Source organism: Thunnus maccoyii, chromosome 12 (genome assembly GCF_910596095.1).
Source record: "Thunnus maccoyii chromosome 12, fThuMac1.1, whole genome shotgun sequence".
NCBI classification, from domain to species: Eukaryota; Metazoa; Chordata; class Actinopteri; order Scombriformes; family Scombridae; genus Thunnus; species Thunnus maccoyii.
The window spans coordinates 9,212,968-9,232,306 of NC_056544.1; the positions used below are offsets into that span (position 1 = coordinate 9,212,968).

The 19,339-nt window shown below is 40.4% G+C and overlaps 1 protein-coding gene across 1 annotated transcript; it reads left to right on the forward strand.

Annotated features, from left to right (window-relative positions):
• The first annotated feature begins 4,604 nt into the window (after positions 1–4,604).
• Positions 4,605–17,725, forward strand: LOC121907976 (KN motif and ankyrin repeat domain-containing protein 4-like). Its single transcript, XM_042427590.1, has 10 exons — positions 4,605–5,009; positions 10,211–10,290; positions 10,377–11,861; positions 13,071–13,146; positions 13,859–14,185; positions 14,343–14,427; positions 14,597–14,816; positions 14,912–15,054; positions 15,734–15,934; positions 17,009–17,725. Exons 2-10 carry the CDS (start codon positions 10,272–10,274, stop codon positions 17,099–17,101), a joined length of 2,649 nt encoding a protein of 882 aa, XP_042283524.1. The 5' UTR covers positions 4,605–5,009; positions 10,211–10,271; the 3' UTR covers positions 17,102–17,725.
• The last annotated feature ends 1,614 nt before the right edge of the window (positions 17,726–19,339 follow it).

A 19,339-nucleotide genomic window follows, 5' to 3' on the forward strand; every position in this document is an offset into this window, starting at 1 on the left:
TACTTAAGTAAAAGATCTGTTTCTCATCTTTTTTTTTACAGTCTCTGAATCCTCATTAGAGCAGTCAGGTTGTCATGTGAGTAAATTTCATTTGTATATTTTTATATACAAATTATATATTTCCAACCAAAATATTTTGTTCCAAAACAATATTAAATTTACCAGTCTCAAACATTTCCTGTGACCATGTATGCAAGCCCTACATGAAGTCCAAACTCCAAGGTTGGACTTCATGTACACCTCGGGGGAAAAATGGCCTTGAGGTGTTCTTTTGTGCCTACAGTCATCAGACTTCCTGCCTGAGAAGCTGCTGCTGAGAGGGGGCTGAAGCAAGTCTCCTGCAACATCCACCATTGAAGCTGCCCGGGCTACTCTGTCTCTCTCTTATCATTGAACTAAATATGATTTCATTTAGTGATGTTTTTCTAAAATGAAACATGCAGCAACATGTCCAGGTTTAGCTGTTATTGCTTTCTCAGTTTTGCCTTTGGGCTGCTGCTGAAAAATAGATAACAGTTCAAATTATTTCTTAATACTATTTATCTAATCTACTATGCACACAGACTGTTTACTTGTTTGTTCAAATCCCCAAAGCCAAATAGACTTTTGTCCAGCTGGCATATGTGTGGTCAATCCATATTTCCCACATATGGTTTCCGCTGTGGAGGTAATGCTTTCAACAACAGAATAACTTTTTTCCCAAGCATTTCAGATTTTCTGCTTGTTGTCAGTGAACTGATAAAATGTCCAAAGTTTGATTCCAAAAGGTGATACAGTATGCTAATTTTAAAGATGCAAGTTAATATTGAATATCACTGAGTGCCAAATCCAAGGACATGTAATAAAATATTAACCTTTTAAGATTCACTTGTATTTTCAGCAATGAGCTGCAAATAATACTGATAATACATTTTGAACTGTTTTCATTACTATTTTCCTCAAACTCACAATAACAATATACCATCTCCTTCATAAATAAGGTTTTCTGTTCTGGAAATCATAAGTCAGTCGGTTAGTTTGTTAGTAAGCTGAATGCATTTTAAAATGGAAAGATGTATTAAAATACAAACCTTGACTGTTAAAACTCACAGAGGGAACTGTGAGGAAGTGCTTCCTGCTCCTAATTTGTTTGTTTTTTTTTTTAAAAATGTGGAAATACCCTTGAACACTGATTGTGTTTTTTGAGCTATCCCATGCTTATTCTGTACAATCCTTAACTTTAGCAGTAATACTGAATCATCTGTAGCCTGCTGCTGATATCTAGTGTTTAAAATATAAATTCCATGTGATTTACTTAAGACTTATGCATCTTAAATTTCTTTTTAAATGTTACATTATCTAAAGTAATGCAGTCTAATACATCAGCCCTGCAATAAATCCTATCTTCATGAATATTACAATGTTAAGTTATTGTTGAAACAGTGTTCATTCAACTTTACAGCCATTTTGAAGGCTGTAGTCTGCAGTGCCGTTGAATTGTGTTGCCTTATACTGAGAGACATTTCTAATATTTTGTCCACCCTATTTATGTCATTGAGGGTAGTTTGTAGATGTGTGTGTATGCTGTACTTTTATTTGATTTACTTTGATGCTTATTTCAGATTTAATGTGGCCCTATAGGATTTTCAACTATTATCTTACCAGAGAAAGCCACTTAATACACCTACTGGTAATGAACTGATTGATATTCACATTGGGGGCAGGTTAAAACATTGACTCCTGAAGCTTATTGCACACTAAACAGGACATGGCTAAAACCTCTGAACATTTTAATCTTCTGTACTAAACATGAAACTGGATGGACAGAATTAAAGGATCATTCTGTTTGATTTGAGAGATTTGTTCTTTGCAGGCCCAGTTGTCAAGGGTCTGTGGCCTTCTGGTCAAATGAACGCTCTTGATTCATAGGTCACTGTTACATGACTACTTACACGGTTTCAGTTAGCCAATGCAGCTACAGTACAACCTGTAACTCCCATGACCACAAGCCACAGTTACATAACAGACATCAAATGAAGGGAAAATACTGTGACAGACCTTAAGGTGGACTGAAGTACTTTAAAACTCTTCCATCTGTTTTGTGTTATTTCCGTGAAATGCTCATAGAAAATCACTGAACCATGGTGGATAAGCATATGGATATGGACTAATATCGACAAAATGTTCAGGATCATTTCATCAACATTAAACCTCAGCGAACACTTTCCAGCCTCAAAAAAACATCACGGGTTTTGCTAAAAAGTGGACCTGCCTGCTATTTAACTTACCTCCAGCTATACTTTCCACTAGGAGGCGGCTTCCACAAGTCATAACAGTCAAATGGGAGGAAAATTAATACCCTGCAGCTGGCAAGCCTCGTGCCTTATGCATTTCTGGACCCAAAATGTCTATTTGTGTAAGTTAATAAATAACATCTCCTTTTTCAACTAATGTTTTAAGTAAATTACAAACTGAATTTATATCCCATATATCCCTCAAATGTGATGCAACTTTTGGCCAAGTTTTCTGCAGTATGTGGTAAGTCCGTCAGCAGTCATTTGGTCCAATAAAGACTGTTTTTTCTCTCCCTCTCCCTTGAGTCAAACCACAATCCCTCTCGGAGTCAGTTGTCTGCTTGGGTAATGGAAACAGAGCATTTCTTGCTAATTCTCACTAATTCCTTTTCCATCCATGGTGGGGCACAAGGCGGTGGTTGCAGCTCTGAGTGGCTCCCCTATGCCATCATGTCATAGACTCTTGATGAAGATCGGCCAGTTTATTTTGCTTTTAAGTTAGGACCATGTTGGATGCTCCCAGTTGGAGACTGTAATTCACTCAAGGGCACATAAAAAAGGTTATACATGATGGGAAATACATTTCTCTTGGCCTGTGCAGACAAACTGAGCCACTTACACTCAAACACACAAACGAAGGAACAAGATGGAGAGAAACTAAAAAAAGATGAATTATAATAAACAGACTATATAAACTAACTGAAGGAGAAAGGAGAAGGAGGAGAAAGAAGGAGAATTAGAGAACAAGAGTCTACAGCCATGCTAGTGAGGCTGTACTTAAATCACTGTGGTCTTTTAGGCAAAATGCTAACATCAGTATACTAACACACTCACAATGACAATCCTAACATACTGATGTTTAGCAGGTATAGTGTTCACCATGTTGAAGGGGACATATTATGCTTTTTGTGATTTTCTGTCATATATATATACTGTTATGATGTCGTATATCTATGTGGAACATGGTCAAACTTCCAAACTTGAGGTTAACATATGTAGAAATGCTCCCTGCAAGTCAAAAGCCCAGGCTTCAACCTGCACTGAACGCTTCATTTGCAATATTTTTTTGATCTTGCTAATAAGCTGCCTTTGTTGCTAAGGTAGTTGCTAGGGTTTTTCCACGTGTTGTTTACGTGCAGTCTTATATTTCGGATTGGATTTTGGCTGGAACATTTACAGATGTATTTTTAGAAGTTGACATTTCAAGTAAAGAAGGAAAAAAAATAGTGAAATCCTATTAGTTTGTTTCATGATTTGTTGACATAGCCGTCGGATCCAGGGGCAGCTTCCAAGAGCTGGCCAATCAGAACAGAGTGCGCTCCTCGGGAGGGGGCATTAAAGAGACAGGAGCTTAAATGAAACTGTTCACACACGCGTTTTTTTTGTTTTTGTATGTTTGTAAATCATGAAAAGATATTCCAGTATTAAAAATAAGATTAAATCAAATTAAAAATATAGACCTGTAAATGTGCATAATATGTCCCCTTTAACAATCTTATTTTAGCGTGTTGGCATGCTAGTATTTGCTATTTAGTGCAAAATCCAAAGTACAGTTGAGGCTGATGGGAACTGTATTAGTTTTGCAGGTATTTTGACAAATGAAAATTATTGTCCTGATAATGGTGCTAGATGAAAAATGAGAGGATCATCAAATTTATTACAGTTCACCCTGCGGGGCTATGAATTGTTGAACCAGTTCACTCACAACCACAAATGTCAACCTCATGGTGGAGCTGGATTCCTCGTAGGAGCACCAAAGTCATTAGGATACCTCATCTGGGAACCATGAATGTCTGTATGAAATTTTATGGCAATCCAGCCTGTATTTCGATATTTCAGTCTGGACCGAAGTAGGGGATTAACCATCAAACCGACATCCTTAGAATCACACTGCTAGCGTGGCTAAAAAGCATTATCCACTTTTTCACAACAAATTTGGTGGTAAAGAACAGGCAACCAGTAACAGTTGTTACTTATCATACAGTGTCCTTATGAAGAACAGATGATGATTATGCTTTCCTGGCATGATGGTATTGCCCCAGAGGAAGATGCTGGTAACAGGCTGAAAGAGGATCCATGAGCAATGAGAGGTATGCACTGAGAGTTAACCCCCATGGATGGCACCAAGCCCTCTGCTCTCCCCCCCATGTTTACTTGATTATAGAGACCCCATAACACCAGATAGAGTTGCACATTCTGTTAGAGGGAGGTCTGCGAGGTGCTGCGTGGTCACTGAAGTTATCTGAGATGATTATGGATGGTAAATGGTAAGGTGACTCTGGTACTTTCTCTTACTTCATACCAGATGCTCCATATTTTGACATGTTGTCACCGGGGTCCCAGAAGAGCTGCTGTCTTTCCCAGCCCGGCTACACTTCTGGATTCCTATTCGCTGATGTCTGAAGGAGTGGGTGTGGTTCTCCATGTCTAGCCGCCCACTTGTCAGTCTCGTTGGACAGGACGTACAGTAGGAAGGCATGTCTTCAAGCCCCTCCCCACTCTCTTTTACACACACACAAGCAAACCCAGCTTCTGTTATGGCAGGGGCTGCACATTGGCATTTATCAAACAGCCACGGCATGCCACTCTCCCTGACAGCACCTCCCTGCCCTCTCAGGAGACAGACAGACAGAGAGGCTGAACTGAGCTGAGAGCAGACTGTAGTGGACTGCCTGACAAACACGCCCTCACATCAGCAAGACAAAGTAGAAGAAACTGCTGAACACATGTCACAAGGTAAGCTCTGATTTAATATTCATCTCGTATCTCTCTGCCGGTGGAGGACTGTTGAATTGGATTGTTAATCAAAGCTGAGATGCTGAATGTTGACCTTGAATGTCTTCGATCTGGGAGACTGGCTGATCTAAATTCAGGGTCAGAAAAGCTTTTGACTCTAACGTGATTTAACAAATTGTATGGAGTGGACCTCTGGGCCTGTGCTGAATACTAATCAGACTTTTAGGAGAATAACTTAGCCTTTTAAAGATTAAATCTTGAATTATATTTACATTTTATTACATCTATATTTACACATATCGTACAGCAGTGCACTTGAGCAACACACACGTCCACGTAAAAACACACACAGACAACATACTTTCTATTTTAACCTCTCCATGTTACCATACCACGGCGTTCTTCCTTGCATGAAGCCCCTGGCAGCTGTTTCATCCTAAGAGCTTTGAATCCACATACCACACAATGAGGCTTAGATGCCACAATGCAAATCTGACTCTGTTGCTGCTGGAGTAGGACCAGGACAACTCCAGTGGTCCAAAATCCCTAAAAAAAACATACAGACTGCAAAAAAGACTACAGATCCTGAGGATTTCTAGGAAGTCTTGTGGCAGAAATAGAGTGAAAAATGTGAGTTTGAAGGAGAAAAAAGAAGAGACAGCTAGAGTAGGGGGGAGCTTGAGTCCAAACAGTTGGCTTTGGTTTCTAAATCAACTCTGAACAGAAGACAAGGTTTAGAGTTATGCACTGGAAAAACCACCGTCTGTACAGCCAAAAAACAGAGGAGAGGAATGATTTTCTGGGAACAGAACATAGACAGGGAAACATGTAGAATTACATACTGCACAGACTGATGGACAGAGAAAAAGAAAGAGAGACAGTGGGAGAAACTCAGAGACGGGCAAAGGGCATGGAGAAAGCATTGTTACATTGTTTTAAAATCTCCATTAGGTCTCAAATTCAGGATTACATTAATTATCTCAACTTTTGAAAGTCACGCATTGAAACATTATGAAGGGTGTCAAAAAATGGTTGTGTCCAAACACAGAGTACACATGAGTGAATGGCAAGGACAAAGTGATTGAGTGTCCAAAAATGACAGCTCCTTTATTTTTCTCTGCAACAGGCTCACAATGACAATGCTAACATGCATGCTTAGCAGGTAAAAAGTTCACTGTGTTCAGCATCTTAGTTTGGCGTCTTAGCATGCTAACATTTGTTAATTAGCGCAAAACAAAAGGCATAGCTGAGGCTGATGGGAATGTCATTAGGTTTGCAGGTATTTGGTCATTAATCAAAGCATATTAAATGTTTGACCCAATGATGGCACTAGAAGATAAATGATCCCCTAACTATAAACTATTCATCCTGAACATAAATGAGTGTACCAAATTTCATGATAATCCATCCAATAGTTGAGAAATTTCACTAAAAGCAACAAATGTCAAGCTCATGGTGGAGCTTGAGGAAGAGGATAATGAAAGTCATTAGGATTCCTTCTTTGGGCCACGAATGTCTACAAAATGTCATGGCAATTCATCAAACAGTTGCTGAGATATTTCTGTCTGGACGTAGTGGACCAACCAATCAACCACCATTGCCAACCACCAGCATGGCTAAAAATGAGCACTGCAACCACCGTTGCTGGTATCATCAGTGACTAAAACACATTTCAAATCGCTTCACACTTAAATTTAAAATCTAAAATGATCCCTTTGTCCTCATCTGAGTGTCAGAACTTATCATTGCTTTGGAAGAATGGTCCCCTTGTGTTGAGTTCATATTTAATTTGTGGCTTCGGTAAAGAATGCTGTGGATAGAGATGTTGTGATTATGAGGTTTGTGCTGATGCAGGGAGGGTGTAAAAGGTCTGTGTGTGAAAGGACACACTTACCCAGAGGAGGAGAGCAGCTGTTGTGGGAACAGAGAGGTGAAAAGAACTCAAATAAAGGAAAATGGCCACTCAAAAAGCTGTGGCATTCCTATAAACTAAAATATGACAAGAGTTTTAGCTGGATACAAAGGACGCCTTGATTTTAAAAACCTCACAAAAAATTCAACTCACTCTAATGCTTGACTTTGGATTGAGTTCAGTGTGTGCAGAGGCAGCATTACTGTAGCGTTGTGCAGTACTGTTTGGCTGGGGCCTGTTTGGGGTAAAGCGAATATTTTACGTTTCATTTCTTGGGTTTCCTGTGAGGTGGGTGTACTGCTCCAAGCATAGACAATTTAAACCTGTGCCATGGAAATGTGTAGAGAGTTAGGCAATGACTCTTAGGAATTGCCTAACCCTACCTCTGCTGTTTCCTCTGTGGTAACCTGGTCAAGAAGAAATCTATGTCTATATTTAGGTGTAAGAAAGAGAGGCCATGAGGGATACAGCCGTTGAATATTATTTGTTTGTCTGAAAGCAGGCAATGAATAGTGTAAAAATGTAACATTTCTGTTTCTGAAGCTTTAGAAGTTTTGATTAGCTTAATGTTGATCTTCTGACATTTCCACAAATCTTCGGACAAGTTAAAAGACATGTTTGACACTTTGGGAAATATGCATATTTAGCTTTCTTACCGAGAGTTAGATGTGAAGACTGATACCACTTTTGTATCTGTTTGTTAAATATGAAGCTATAGCCAGAAGCCGGTCAGCTTAGCTTAGCATAAGGACTGGAAACAGGGGGAAACAGTTAGCCTGGATTAGTCCAAAGGTTAAAAAAATCTGCCAACCAGATTGACTAAAGCTCACTAATAAATGTTATATCTTGGGGTTGTGAGCTATGTGGAGCTAGAGCTAGGCTAGCTGTTTCCCCTGCGTCTTGTCCATGCTAAGATAACTGTCTCCTGCTGTAGCTTCACTTTTAATGGACAGATATGTGGTATCAATCTCAGCAAGAGAGCAAATAAATGTATTTCCCAAAATGTCAATCTATTTCTTTAACTACAACGTTTGATTACATTTTTTTCTTTCACAAATTTCTTTGGAGTTATCACCCTATTTTTCACATTATCAACGTTCCAGGTTGAAATGAAACTCTTCATGTAAAATACTTTCCCGAAAGTGTTTTGTTGAAGTCCAGCCAGCCGCCTGCATTCTGGACTTGATGATCGAGCCAACAGTAAGACTGACTGAGATGTCTGCAGCGACAGGTGCTCTGCTGTCTAGCACTGACTGACAGAGTCAACAGTGAAAACAGTCTCTGCGTGTAGTCAACATAGGCTCTCCTCCTAATCTGAATTCCTTACTAGCTCTGTACACATTTCATCAGAACTAAATACATTTTCTTGTTTCTCTTCTGGTTTGTCTTTCTACCAGAAGTACATTCAACAGAATGATCTTCAATTAGCTTGTAAAATGAAGGTACATGTCTGGGTCTCGATCCTCTCTAGACATGTACTTTAGCTTTACACCCACATGTATGGGCTAAACTTAGACTTGTCAGATTGTGTGCTGAAAGATTCCTCTCAACATTATAAAACCCCACTGGCATAACAACATGCATAGCGTATCAGTTTCAATGTATAACACATGTATCAGATTTCTGTAAGAGCAACAGAACAGGTAGTGAAAAAGAATTATGATAGATGCTTTCACCAGACTTATGAAAACATTATTTAAAAATATAAGAAAAATGTCCCCAGTGAGAATACAGCTGGGGACCTTTGTTGCATGACGTTTTCCTGTATAAAATTTTTGTAAGGCTGCTTGTGTTCAGACTACATATAGCATTTGAGAACTTTGTCTTCTTTTCTTATATGAAAGAAAGGTTTTGTGGAAAAACTTTCTTTTTTTTTTTTTTAAACAAAGTAAGGTGTCAAAAAAATTGTTTTGGTATTGATACCAAAACTTTGTTATCATATCTGCACTAGTACTAAAATAAATCCAGACAACACCCACCCATAATGTTAACTTGTTATTCACAAAGGAGTGCACAATATAATGTTGGTTATTTTCTTTGAATCACCTACATTTGTACACATGAAATGACAAACTCTACCCATCTGGAAACTACAAAGGCCAACATACAAAATAAGTATGCATGTGTGCATATATATTCACAACACGCATCCTTGAGTTCAAGTGTATATGTGCATTTACATCTTAGCTTGTGAAAATGTGCACATCCCTGTCTGTAATTTGCTAGTCATTGGAGAGCCTGTGAATGGTGGAGGTCAAAATTCCCAGCAGGGCCATTTGGTGGTGTTTGTCTGTTTACTGCATAGCTGACATTGTTTGGGGCTGCGGCTCGGTGGCTGCGGCGCCTCAAGAGGACAGCGAGCTGCCACAGGGAGAGGGAAGGGAAAACATGGGAGGAGGTGAGGAAGGAAGCGAGAGACACTGTGAGAGTGAGGTAGGCAGAGAGATGACTATATAGAGTACAGGCTACAGTATGTACTCTAGAATATAGACTATATACAGTAAAGACATAAGAAAAAAGAGTCGGCCGATCAAAAGGGCAGATGTACCATGCACTGTAAAAAAGAGAGTGAAATGAACTGTGAGACAGAGATTAGCAAAAGTAAACCAGTGATCTGAGAGAGGAGCGTAGACCAACTACTGTAGTAGGAGGCATGGAGCAAGAAGGGGGAAAAGTAGTGAGTCAGAACAATGGTTGTCTGTATTTATGTCTGTAGGAGTATATTTTGTTCTGCTGGCCATAGCTGCTGGGCTAAACTGTCTAAAGTTATTTTCAGCTCTAGTCCTGGATGGCAGGGCTGTAATCAAGTGAACATCAGGCCTGCCACTGTTGAATAATAGCAGCCTGATCCATGGAAGAAATGAAGCAGCAAGAGCGTGAGAAAAAACAGAGGTCTTTGAGAGAAAAGGAGAATGATAGTGAAGAAGAAAGCATTTGAGTGTAATTTAATGTTTGTGTTTTGTGTTTTGCGCTACATGTGGGAGAATGAATAAGAGGCAGATTGTGAATGAAGTACAAAAAAGCACTATTGCTGTTCAGAATGATCTTCCATCTGGTCATGAAATTAAAATTGAGTCTCTCACCAAAAATACCACAGCTGAACCTCAAGAGTATGTCAATGCCAAAATGAATCTGGCTTGCCTCTAGAAATCATGAATATGTTCAATATTTTATTAGATAACCACACAACAACCTCTTCTTCCTCTTGTAGAAATGCCCTAGCATGTGTTTTATGTGTTGTTGGCTAAATTCAGTCCAGTATTTGATTTTATTTTGCTTGTTTTGTAAGGAACAAATCACCCAACCAGATAATGTGACAACAAATTGTTTGGAAAACTAAAGACAGCAAAATGATGGAGGGACAAAATGGTAAGCGAGTCCCAAACATGACAGAATTATACCAAATCTGACTTTTATGTGCTATAGATTCTAAATTGCTGTTTTAATGTTTACAGGAAATATCTCATCCCATAAAACAACAGAGAATGGAATTAAAGGGAAGCCCCCTTACTCGGTGGAAACCCCTTATGGTTTTCGACTTGACCTGGACTTCCTGAAATATGTAGATGACATAGAAAAAGGCAACACCATCAAAAAAGTTCCCATCCAGCGCCGAAGCAAGGGCCCACGGGCCAGCACTCTTCCCAGGCACCTTAACCCCTCTGGGTGTGGCTACCGCCCGAGTGCTTGGGGGTCTACAGGAGCTCTTGCCCCTAGGTCTCGACTGTCAGATGGCCATCATCATGGCTACACTTCCTGCGCATATGATCACAGGTCGTCACTTTCTCCGACAGGCCTAAAATCTCTGGCAGAAATGGAGGCCAGAATCAGGGAGTTTGATGAGCAACCCTTGGGTGAGCACATCCGACCTCATCTCCTCCGTGCCTCCAGTCTGCCTCTCACAGTATTGCTGAGACAGGGATCAGAGTCCACGGATGACCCTGGCAGCCTCCGAAGTTCAAGGGATCACCTTGGTGGAGGAAACACCTCCTGTGAAGACATCTTCTACTCTTCAGACAGCCCTCGCACCCAGGACTGCTCAGGGCTGTTGAGGCGCCTGACAGAGGCACTGGAACGTGTGGGGGAGCTAGAGATGGAGGTGCGGGTCATTCCAGAGCTCCGGGCTCACATTTGCATCCTTCAGGAGGAAAGAGAAAGGCTCCGTCTGGGCCTGAATCCACATATCCAACCTCCATCCATGAACGGAACCACAGACCCTTGCACCTCCTCCCATTATGGCACTGTGGACAGCAAAAGGCTTCAACATGAAAGTCATATCATGTTTCCTAGAAATCACAGTATCAGCCAAGACAACTCCAATCCTACACATGAGTGGAGGACTAGTACAGATTTGGATGAGCTGCTGACGGTGACATCCCTGCAGGCCAAGGTAGCTGTGCTAGAGCAGAAGCTTCATGAGACTGGGCTGGAACTCCAGAGGGTCTCAGGGCTGTTGAGGGAGCAGCAGGACGAGAGCAGAAGGAAAGATGAGAACATTGACCACCTTACCAGGAATCCTGGGGTGTGGGTCCGTGCAGAGAGGGTGGTGGTAGACCAGGATGGAGATGAGGTGGTGGTGAGATCAAAAAGTCCAGACGCATTTATCACCGCAAGAAATGTTACCACAAATGGACAAAGAAGTCAGCATCAAGACTGCGTTGCCCCTACCACGGAAAGGAGTCCACCAGTGTCTGTGGAACCTGCTGAGGGTATAGACACAGCAATGGTTGTCCACCACATAAAGAAGATCAAGAGACTCCTGGATCAGCAGTGGGAGTGTTTGTGTGCAGATGGCACATCGGCTGAGGGTGGTAAACCGCTACGGCACCCAGACCCTAAAGTCAACTCCCTGCAGCAGGAGATGATGGGACTCGTCGATATCCTTACCTCCTACTACACTCAGCACGGACATAGTGATGGAGAGAGGATTCAAGATGAAGGTATTGTAGTCCACAGACTGACCATCACATCAATGAAATGATTATTAAATGCCTATATAGCACTGCAAGAAGAAATGTGTTGGTTGCCCTTTGTCAGGACCTGTTCCTCGAGAGTCAACCAAAACAAACTGGACTAAAGAAGAAGTACTGACTATTAGGACTTTACATCTCACATATAGGACAGGCTAATAACTTAGCCAACCACAGCACACTGAGGTATACATGCACATGTTCAACCACTCAACATCAGCCTGAAGAATGAGAGTGGATCATGCCCTTCAGCTAATTCACTGTTCATGATTTTGTTATGAAGCATAGTGTGGTCACTAGTTGGTAAGTGAGGTCATTTTTAAGGTTATGAAAGGAGAGTAAGTCAGTTATTGCACAGCCTTAAATCATGGTTTGAAACTTTCAAATACTAGTTTTCACGTTTGTGAGTTTACATACGAGGGAGTCACAAGAGACAATGTGAATGAGGAGAAGTGTTGCTGTTGCTCCAGAGGGTTAAAAGTGGTTATTAAAATTACAGTGATGAGAGATAATCCAGCAGAGCTACATTTATATTAGCGACACAAAATAGAAACGACTCTTACAGTTACAACACTAAAAAGAATGGCAACTCAACAGCTGTATCAACACATGAGTAAGAGCAAGTTCATGTGTGGACTTTGGCAGTTGTTGAAAAACCACAATCTCATTTAAATTTCAATTACGAAACACTGTACTACTTCAAAGAGTTGCTGAATGTGTTCAAAGTCATATCCACACATTTTGTCTCACGGCACAGAAGTCTTGTCAAAATAAAGGGAAGTTTTTTATTTTGCTGCAATTTGAAAGTCAAAACTGAAAGTCTTTTACAATTTAGCAGTGACTACATCATGATGCACAAATTCAAAATCAAAATTTACCAGTTAGATTTAAACATGGTTGTTGTTGGTTTGGGTTTTTGTAGTTATTCTTTCATTGAATCTCTTCTTTATCAATGTAAACAATTTTGACTAAATGTATGTTCAGGGTATCAAATAACACGATTAAACAATATTAGCATTTCTTAGAACCCATAAACAGAGCATTACAATATAGCTTTAAGAGCAGCATGTGAAACAGGGATTTAACTATAATGAATATGTATTTCAACAGGAGTGTATAATGTTGTTGTTCAGCTGTTTTCATGTTTCATCACATTCTGTGTGTTTTTTCTCTCTGTAGCCTGTAAATTCATCATGAAGACAGACGGAGGTGGCTGGAAGTCAAAAAGCGTACATTCTGGTGGTGTTAATGAAGGGTTAGTAGATAAGTCTCTGACTTTTGCAACCTTTAGAGTCATGATTATTGGTTACATTGTTTACAGCCATACTAACTTCTTTAAGCTGCTGTTGTATTGTTCTGAATGAGAAAAACATCATAATTTAAGAATGAAAGATGAATGCCACTCCTTTTAAAGTTGTCAGTTTGAGGAAAGCGTTGACTCCCATGTCTAAGAACTAGTGAATGACTCAGAGAGTCAGGGTATTTTTTGGTCAAGTATTACCTTAATATGTAAGTTCTCTATGAGTCTACAAAGTCAGACTGCTCTTGAAAATTAAGCTACACCAAGCTTTGAAGCTGTAAAAGGACTGTACTTAGTAACTATTGATTAAATTATCCTGGATCATACAATATGAATAATGCATCAGCAATCTCTTCCAAAAGTCTTTGTCTTGTTCCTAAATGAGCCAACTTTGACATTGTAGGGATAAATGGTTGATTACTGATGCTGTAAATGTGGAAAACACCAGCTACTGGTTTTAAACAATATGTGAAAGCTGAACTGTCCAAACTTTATCTTTATTTGGAAGATCTCACATTCACAGACCTCTTTCACTAATTAACTAGGCAAACCAGAACATGATCATATGATGATTATAACAGATTCATATAGAGTCAATTGCCAACATTTAGATAGCAGATTCTTTCAATTTTCTCGCCTTGCTTTCCTTTCTTTAATTATTTTAAAGACGCAAAACAACCGCAAGTGGAAATCTCCTTGGGCAGGATTGTGTGAAGTGGAGCGTTCATGGCAATTGGGAGCAGAAGGAGCGCAGCATCAGCCCTCGGGAGATGGCTGCTGCCCAGGTGGATGCAGACCCAGAGAAGAGAGGGATAGAGGGAGAGAGGCAAATGAGCCCAGACAGACAGATGATATCAGGAGGAACAGGATCAGGGTGGACAGATGGAGGAGTAGCGTCTGTGCAAGCTCCAGAGAAAATGGCTAAGGAAAAACTGCAGCCTCTAGGGGAACAGATGGAGGGCAACTCTGGCTCCGAAACAACCACCAGGGGCAGGTGAGAAGACCAGAACAGAGGACTTATCAGTGTTTGTTTTTCTAATTGTGGTGTTTACTCCTCAGGGAATATGTTTTTATTTCATCTTTTTCAATGCTGTGAGGCCTAATTTCCCTTATTCTCTCTTTCTTTGACATACATGTGCACTTTCTTCTAGGGAGACAGTAAGTGCAGAATTTCTGACTGCCTGTCAGTTCCTCAAAGATCACATGAACAACATGGAGAACCCCAACGATGACGTGGTGTGTAGTCATCATTCTTTCACAGACACTTTCAATCAAATGTAAAGAAACTTGACTTTACTGAAGCTGCTTATGGTGACAAATTGTATATGTCTAATTAAAGCATTGGCCAAATCCATGTCAGGAAGCTTCATTTTTAGTATCATTCATGTGTTCCTCTATGTTCCAGAGGAAGGCCCTTGTCATGCTGTTTCAAAATTGGTTCGGTGTGGCAGCAGAGGAGGGTTCAATGGCCGACAGGGTGGCTGTGTACCTGAGAGAAGTGAAGAAGGTAACACCTGCACTGTTGGCCTTCATGATCAACCTAGCTGACGACAACGGTAACACAGTCCTGCATTACAGCGTGTCCCACTGCAACTACAGCATCGTCAGCCTGCTACTGGACACAGGTACTCTTCAGAACAGAATTGAACAGAATTTACTTCAGTATGCCATGCACTCAGTCACTACCAAACTATTTATGTTGTAAATCTCTGCACCACAGGTGTGAGTGATGTTAACCTCAGGAACAACGCTGGATACACAGCAGTGATGCTGGCCTCACTCACAGCCCCTGAAGGCCCTGGTGGCATGGAGGTGGTCCGCAGGCTCATGGAGCAAAGCAACATTAACATTCGCTCCAGCCAGGTATCATCACCAATGCCATCACTGTTCAAATGTAACATGAGTAATTAAAAGGGGGAGCTTTTTTGGGTGAAATGTGAATGGGAGAGGGGCTTTGACTCCCAATGCTATGTGCAGGTTGTTTTCCAGATGTTAAGTAGTAAATTTCACCAATGTTACAAATTAAACTTGTCAGAAAAAAAGCACTATTAAGACTGTGAAAACTTTAATGTCTTACAGCATGTAACTCTGAAAGGAGTTTTTTTTAATCCTGATGATGTCATCAGGGCTGTCTCAGATTGGGGGATGGAGTTTGAAATATGTGGGCATTTAGCAGGCAGGTTGGGTCTAACGAAGGATGATATTGAGTTGAACTATGGGAAATGTAGGATCCAGTGTTTTTGAAGATAACTGATGCTAGGGACATAAAGTCACAATATGTCTGTCTTCAATTTTTATCTTTTAAAAAAAAATGTGCCTCTTGTGAGACCCCAAACTTCATAAAAGTTGATAATGAATTGCTGGAGTGTCTTTAAAGCGCCCTTTAGCAAGACAGTGAATCTCAAAAGGCGATATTTTGAACTAAGATGAACAACATCTACTGTAAATAAGGGGGAAATTAGGAAAGAGAGCAGTGTTTTCTAACCAATCTCTAAATCCTCATTCTCTTTCTCTGTTCTGTCGTCTGTCCCTGTCAACACAGACAGGCCAGACAGCACTGCACTTGGCGGTGAGACACGGGCGAGTTGTGATGGTTCGTCTGCTGCTGAGCTGTGGGGCAGATGCTAACATCCAGGACAGCCAGGGAACCACGGCCCTGATGTTCGCCTCTGAGAAGGGCTACACACACATTGCAAGGCTGCTGCTGGAGAGGAGCCAGTGTGACCTCACCCTGACCGACAAGGTGATACTGGAAGAGATATGGAGTATAACATTTGAAAAAGTGCTACAGTACATGTGGCCTTTTAGAATGATTGTGTGCCATTGGGTCACAGTTTGCAGAGAATTTGTCAGATGGGTGCAAAAATAGAAGATGAACAAAAATACATTTCTCTTTCAGAGCAAACAGAGCTAAACCCTTCAGAGTTCAGTCAGTGAACTGAGAGACTGAATGACTCAAAGCTCACATATGTTTGTCCTCCAACCCTTTCACCAAACAAACATCCTAGAGTAGAAGTTCTGTCTTCATTTGTGTGGAAACAGGCTAATTGTTGTCTCATGCTTGGTCATAATTGCTCCTTTAGTGGTAATTATACCAAATGAATCACAGTTAATAGGACAATCATTTTTAATATATTATAATTCAACAGGCAGCCCTGCCTTTAAATCGATTTTCAGGAGTTCACAAGATGACTCCTACTCGATTACTCTTGTGAAATCCTGTTTTATTTGTCAACAAAATGGCATATCTACTTTTCTATATCCACATAAATGAACACAAAAAGGAGCTTAGATGTATGAATGCTCAAATGTTTTGACTCACAGTATGTGGATGTGGGTGGACTGACAGTTTGGATGTAGCAGAATGGAGCTTTTCCCAGGATTAATCAGGGCTACAGTGAAGACAAATCTCCCTGGGCTGAGATGAGCTAATCCGCTAACAGTACCTTATCTGCCAAGTCTGGAAGGGGAAGCAGGAAGGGGAGCAGAGGAGAGGATGCATATGTATATTCTAGTTTTGACCTTTAAAGTACAGTTTAAGAGAGTAAACTGTCCATCAAACACAGGCTTCCTACCTTGATTCTAAACCATGTTTCACCTTGACACCAGCACAGATTAATGAGACTAATTAAACTTTGAACTGAAAGAACTGAAAATGCAACCTTGCACATAGAATCTGTCTTCTGCCTAAATGCTACACCTTAAAACTAGTTGCATGATACAGGTGTTAAGCACACTTGTGTCCAGTGTGTCCAAATATATAAAAGATTTGTGACTTTATCCTAATTTCTTGTTTTTCTCTTTTTCTGTCCTCCAGCGTGGTCGGACTGCACTCTCTATCACCATGCAAGGTTCCCACACTGATACAGCCGCCCTGCTGCAGGCCCATGCTAAGGCTCGAGCTCTGTAGTGCTGGAAAACTGGAAAAGAAGACCTATGATCCTTTCACATGTGCTTTTATCTCTCTGAGGCACTTCAAAACCCAGTTTAGTATTGACGCTAAGTGCTTTGATTGAGCTCTTGCTTTCGTGATACTGTTACGGAATTCTGGGCTTCTGCACATCAGCATTAGCTTGACTTTTTATATATTTTGTAAGATCAGTGAGTGTTTGTTATGATTACTGATGCAATATACAGTAAATGTGCTTGTCTTTACTGTTGATGTTCATAGTTATGTCTGATCTTTGCACATCCAAGTAGCAGCTTTGCTCTGCAAACTATGCAATGAAGTAAATATTTATTATGATACTTTTTGTTGTGTTGGTCATGAAAATGACATTTATCAAAAAAATCAGTGCTTATAATTACATTTTCAAAGTTACAAGTGCTTTGATGTTTTTTAAAGGAAGTTTTGCATTCTTTTCAGCAGCTGAGCACTTTAAAAATAAAAATGCTTGTGAAATACATTAAAAAAACACAAATGCTGCATGTCAAGCACTTGAAAGAAAGACCTTTTTGGAGACAATAAACTACCCTGTTAATTTCATCCACTAGAAATTGCTATTCTGATGTCTGTTTTTAATAAAATGATAGAAATAGATGATATGGTGTTGTTTAAAGCAAGTAAACATATGGTGGCTCATCCATCAAAGTGAATTGAAAACTCATTCATGAGCTTTGTAGCTGTAGTGACAACCCTGACCAGCAGGTGGCACAACTCCTCCATTCCACTCACTACAGCCAAATCAAACACACACAGAAAGCAACAATATACATAAATCTGGAATTCTAAACTGATCCTATCCAAGGGATTAGATCTAATCCCTTTCAAGTGTGACATACAATTATAGACATGACACCAACCGAATTGCACTAATTCCACTGTGAGAGAGGACACAATAAGATTCACCTGTATGGTACTTGGAATCGCCCAGTCAGGCGTGAAAGCAGATGTGTTGGAGTGGCCTTTGTTCTCCTAAACCCCTGGGAAACAGTAAGGGGCAGAGCTTTAGTTTTGTACCGAGGACTTGAGATTACGTTTGTGAGATAAGACAAAAAAAGGATTGAGTGTAGAGACGGGGAGGAGGCTGGATTTCTGTCTGACAGAGCAAAGCCACCTCATTTCCCCTGAGGATTTTTCCAGCCTGGCTGACTGACTGTCCTGCTGCTGTAATGACCCTGAGCAAATATATATCCTCTGAAAGAGAGAGATGGATAGACGGGGATGGAATCAGCTCCCTTTCTTCCAATCAAGTGTCACAGATAAAATATTAGCACACAAACACTTTAATAAAGTTATACAGGTATGAAAATCAGTACTGCTCTGTCAAATAAAACATGATTTGCATGAATAGATACACTATAGAAGTATTTTCACTATTATATTCATGTATAGGCATAGGCAATGCGCTCTTTCAACAGTATTCATACACCACCCCATGCAAATAGGCCTTCATGCCACAGTGAATAAAGGTGTTCATCTTAGCCTTTGTGCACCAGTGAACATCTGTATGACACCTATTTTGCCTGCTGCAGGCGCCGCTGGATAAAAAATATATATTACATAATATCCTAATGGTGTGGGGCACAACAAGGAGGCTGAGTTTAAAGGCATTTGCAGAGCTTCAGTCTAATAATGATAATGGACTGGATTTATTTACCACTGTTTTCCGTCTGCTGATGAATCACTTGGACGCAGCTCAGTCAGTGGATCCTCAACAATCCGTGAAGGCAGCTTCAGATCTGCATTAAACTGAGAGGATGCAGCTTTTGAAGAAGAAATAACACATCTAATTTGTCTGGTGTGACCAAGAGACAACTACCATGGCTTGAGGTTGAAGCCAATGTGGAAGTACCTTAAAGTGCAATGCCACCAATGGCCGCTAGATGCTGACGCCAAAAAAATCCCTGCCTCCCAACTGACTCTCACTCAAAAAGCATCAACTCCTCTCTTTGTCCTTCTTTATATAGTACATGGGTATAACCAGTAGCTTATGGTAGCTAACATTAGCAAACTTAAGATATTGCATTGCTACGTAAATGACATTATGCTGACATTGACTATTCTCTACTTGTGCTACATGTTAGCATGTCAAAGAAAATATTTCAATGGTTTTATCACAAAAGTAAAAGGTTAACACACTATTTGTTGTTTCTTGCCACAACCAGGCAAAAGCTAAAAGTTGATATGGCTAACCTGTTAGCACAC